At 60.0% G+C, this 3,494-nt stretch overlaps 1 protein-coding gene across 1 annotated transcript; it reads left to right on the plus strand.

Moving 5' to 3' along the window:
• Window positions 1–545: 545 nt before the first annotated feature.
• On the plus strand, window positions 546–2,785 carry LOC132344609 (testis-specific Y-encoded protein 1-like). Its single transcript, XM_059884275.1, has 6 exons — window positions 546–669; window positions 765–1,180; window positions 1,978–2,055; window positions 2,239–2,350; window positions 2,446–2,591; window positions 2,708–2,785. The coding sequence occupies exons 1-6, from the start codon at window positions 546–548 to the stop codon at window positions 2,783–2,785; spliced, it is 954 nt and encodes a 317-aa protein (XP_059740258.1).
• The last annotated feature ends 709 nt before the right edge of the window (window positions 2,786–3,494 follow it).

Raw genomic sequence — 3,494 nt, forward strand, 5'->3', positions numbered from 1 at the left:
CTTGGCACCCCTGCGTATCCCTTGGATACTCAGGGAGAGCTCTCAGTTATTGCCAGTCCCAGGGGACACAGGAGTGTGCGGTTCGGACGGCGGAGCAGGAACCCGTGCTTGGAATTTCCAGAGCCAGGTCAATGACAGCGCCTGGGGCTAGCCCGGCCACATGCAAAACCCTGTCCCTCCCTGGAGCAGAATCTGGCCACGTGGGGGCGCTGGAGCAGCACAGGAACCCCGGAAGATGCCCTCCGGTCTGGGGGCGTGTCCATAAGAGTGCCGCCCACTACCCTGTCGGCCATTGGTCTAGATTTGGGCCAGCAGTCTGTGCATGGCTCACAGCCTAGGCCCCCGCCTGTTCGCCGGATCTCCTAGGGCCCGTTCACCCCGTCCTGCGTTTCTGGCACCCCTTTCTTCGGCCTCACGCCAACACCCCCACACAGCAGCCCCCGCCTTCTGACAATCCCCCTCACTCCCCGCCCCCAAAAGAGCTAGTCGGTCCCACAGGTTTACTGCAGCCTGGGCCGCCATTACGCCCCACTTGTTGTGCTCTTATGTCGCGTCCCTTCGCCTCTGCCCCAGCTCGGGGTCACCGCCAAGGCCAAGAGGAACGTGAGAGGCGGTCAGAGGAAGGCGGGAGCGTCCCGGGACCCCGCACCTTCCAAGTTGTGAGCCCAGGTACTCAGGGGGCAGGGCCCCGCCCCCACCCCCCTCCCCCACCCCGCAGCCTGCCGTCGTGATGCAGTGCGCAGCTGGGACCTTGTCACCAGCAGTTGTCACGCCAGGCCAAGAGGCCACCCTCTTCAGGGTGGAGGCGGTGGAGGAGGGCGAGGCCCTGGTGGACGGAGACGTGGCGGGGATCGGGCAGGAGTTCCAGCTGCTTGCGGAAGACATCGTGGAGGAGGTGGAGGTTGTGGCGGATGAGGAGCAGGAACAGCGGCCCTCCCAGGAGCTAGAGGAGAAGACGGTGGAGGAGCAGGGCCAGGAAAGGCCCGGAGGCCCTTGTGAGCGCCAGGAGCTGGATGCCCTGCAGGCACTGGCCGCCCTGCAGGTAGAACTGAGCTCTGAGCGTGAGCAAAACCGCAGGGCTTACGTTCAGTTCATGCGCAAGAACCATCAGAGGAGGAAGCGTCACTTGGCTCGGAGGAGCGCCATCATCCAGGGCATCCCTGGCTTCTGGGCCAAAGCTGTATCCTTTGCGCTGCTCCTTGGGGTCCGCTGCTCAGGAGGACGAGGAAGGGGAGAAGGGGCAGGAGCAGGCGGAGGGGGTGGAGGCGAGGGCACAGGAAGGGCGCCGGAGGCCACTGAAGGAAATGCGGTCCTGGGCAATTGGCAGGCTCCAAAGGCACAGCCGAGTAGGGCCTGGGCAGGGCCACAGGTGGACGTGTCGCAGCCATGCCTTTGAGTGTCTCCTTCAGGCCTGCATCTGAGGAGGCGCAGCCCCCGAGGCCTCTAAGTCAACATTGACCAGAGACGGTACACAAGAGCAGCGTTCGCAGACAGTTATTGGTGTAAATGTGGGTGATCCCGGCACATTGCTGGGGCATGTGAGTCATTCACACACACACGCACACACGCACACGCACACGCACACACACACACACGTACACATAAACACACACACACATACCCAAGAAGCCCTTTACTTTCAGACACGGTTTGTCACAAGGACTGCAAGTCTGACCGTATAAGCAGTGACATGCCACTACCCAGCATACACAGGTCTGGAGGAGCAGAGTAGCGGTCAGAAACAGCCCCTGCTTGGGGAATGCAGATGCACACCATCCCAAGGGGCCCAGAGCCATGAGCGTGTCTGATGGTATGGCAGGTCCTGAGGATATCAGCAGTGGCCGGGCAAGAGGCAGTGCCCGCCAAGCTCCTTGCAGATGCGTGTTCCAGTATCCTTGTTCCACCCCAGACTAGGGCTGATGCTCCTGGCTCTTCTTGGCCGGCATGTGGCCTGAATGGCTCCTTGACCTAAAGCAGATTATGAGCCACCCTCAAGTCTCGGTCCTGATCAGCGACCAAGATCAAGACTTTCTCGGCTACATGATGGACTTGAAGGTCAGTGAGGGAGACTGAGGAAGGGTGGGTATGGGACCTGGCGGGGAGTGGGAGGAACGTGTTAGCCATGTTCCTGTGCTGTGAGACTTTGGAGAGGCATCGGGGAAGCTGATCATGCCTGCCTTGGAGGCAAGCTGAGGCCCCTAGAAGCTTGCACCTTTTCCCTCCTCGCTATCCTGGCAGGTGCAGGTGCGGAGCCATCCGCCGTCCCGCTGCAAGCTGATCTTTTCCTTTCGGGACAACCCCTGCTTCTTGAACTCGGTGATCATTAAGGAGTATTACCTTGACATCACTGGTAAAAGGTGGCTCCCGGGGTGATGAGTGTGGGTGTGCAAGCGTGTGGATGATGCACCTGCGGTGTCCACCCCAGTCTCCCCTGTCTGTCTGCAGGGTACAGGGCACGTCGATCCACTCCAGTCCACTGGTTCTGGGACTTTGAACGGGGAGCCCCCAGCCGCAGGCTGGACACCAGGAGCCTTAACTTTCTCAACTGGCTGTCAGGCCACAACGGCCCAGAATCGAACAGGATTGCTGAGGTGGGGTTGCTTTGGGCTTGCACACAGTTGGTGGTTGATGTTGGAGTTCTTGGCTGCTCATGGGAGGGTTGGGAGCCTGGTCAGCCCCTGGCTGACCTTGCTCGTGTTGCCTGCAGATCATCAGCGAAGACGTGTGGGACGATCCCCTGAAGTACTACCTCAGGGAGGAAGGTTCGTCCATGAGAGACAACTGACAGAAACACATGTGGTGATGGGGTCTGGAGGTAGGCCCCGTAGGGACAGCCGAATAGTAGCTGGGACACAGTACTTTCTTTTGCAAATGGGGATGCTCAGGCTCATGCAAACTGGCTGCAGAGCCAGAGCCTGAGTCAAGCATGCAGCAGGTGACTTGCTGAGACTGGGGGCTGGGGGGGACTCGGTGTGTCCGAGAGCGCAGTAAGTCCCCCTCCAGTCAGCTGTGGTGGCAGCGCGAGAGTCCTAGGTGATACGACTAGAGGCAGGGTGAATTAAGTGCCTGTGTCAGAATCATCTGTCCTTGGGTCCTGCCATTCCCCCGGCGTCCTTCCTCTCACTGAGTTTGAGAATGCCTGGGCCCTTCACTTCCGCCCCTTAACCTAGGATGGCCTGTCACTGAAAGGGCGTCCTGTCCAGGGTCCCAGTGCACCTGTGCGCTGACTTTGGGATCTTGTGTGAATTTCCACATCCAATACTCTGATCTCACCAGCACCACACCTGCTGAGCTTGAAGTTGCTTCAGGGAAAATCCGGACGTCTCTGGGAGGAGGTGGACAGGGAGCCCCAAGGGCAGGACATGGTGCCTAGTGACACCATCTCCGTCATTGCTGGACACGGGTCTTCGGCTCCTGAAACCCCTGTGTTCCCTGTTTGCGTCCGTGTCCACGTGCCAAGCATGTGTGTGTGTACACGCGTGTGCTTGTGTCAC

The sequence above is a fragment of the Bos taurus genome, chromosome Y (assembly GCF_002263795.3).
Source record: "Bos taurus isolate L1 Dominette 01449 registration number 42190680 breed Hereford chromosome Y, ARS-UCD2.0, whole genome shotgun sequence".
Lineage (NCBI taxonomy): Eukaryota > Metazoa > Chordata > Mammalia > Artiodactyla > Bovidae > Bos > Bos taurus.

Coding starts and splice junctions, on each gene's coding strand:
- LOC132344609 (XM_059884275.1), top strand. CDS start 546: ATGTCGCGTCCCTTCGCCTCTGCCCCAGCTCGGGGTCACCGCCAAGGC. Junction 670..764: donor CTTCCAAGTTGTGAGCCCAG/GTACTCAGGGGG, acceptor TGTCACCAGCAG/TTGTCACGCCAGGCCAAGAG. Junction 2,592..2,707: donor AATCGAACAGGATTGCTGAG/GTGGGGTTGCTT, acceptor TGTTGCCTGCAG/ATCATCAGCGAAGACGTGTG.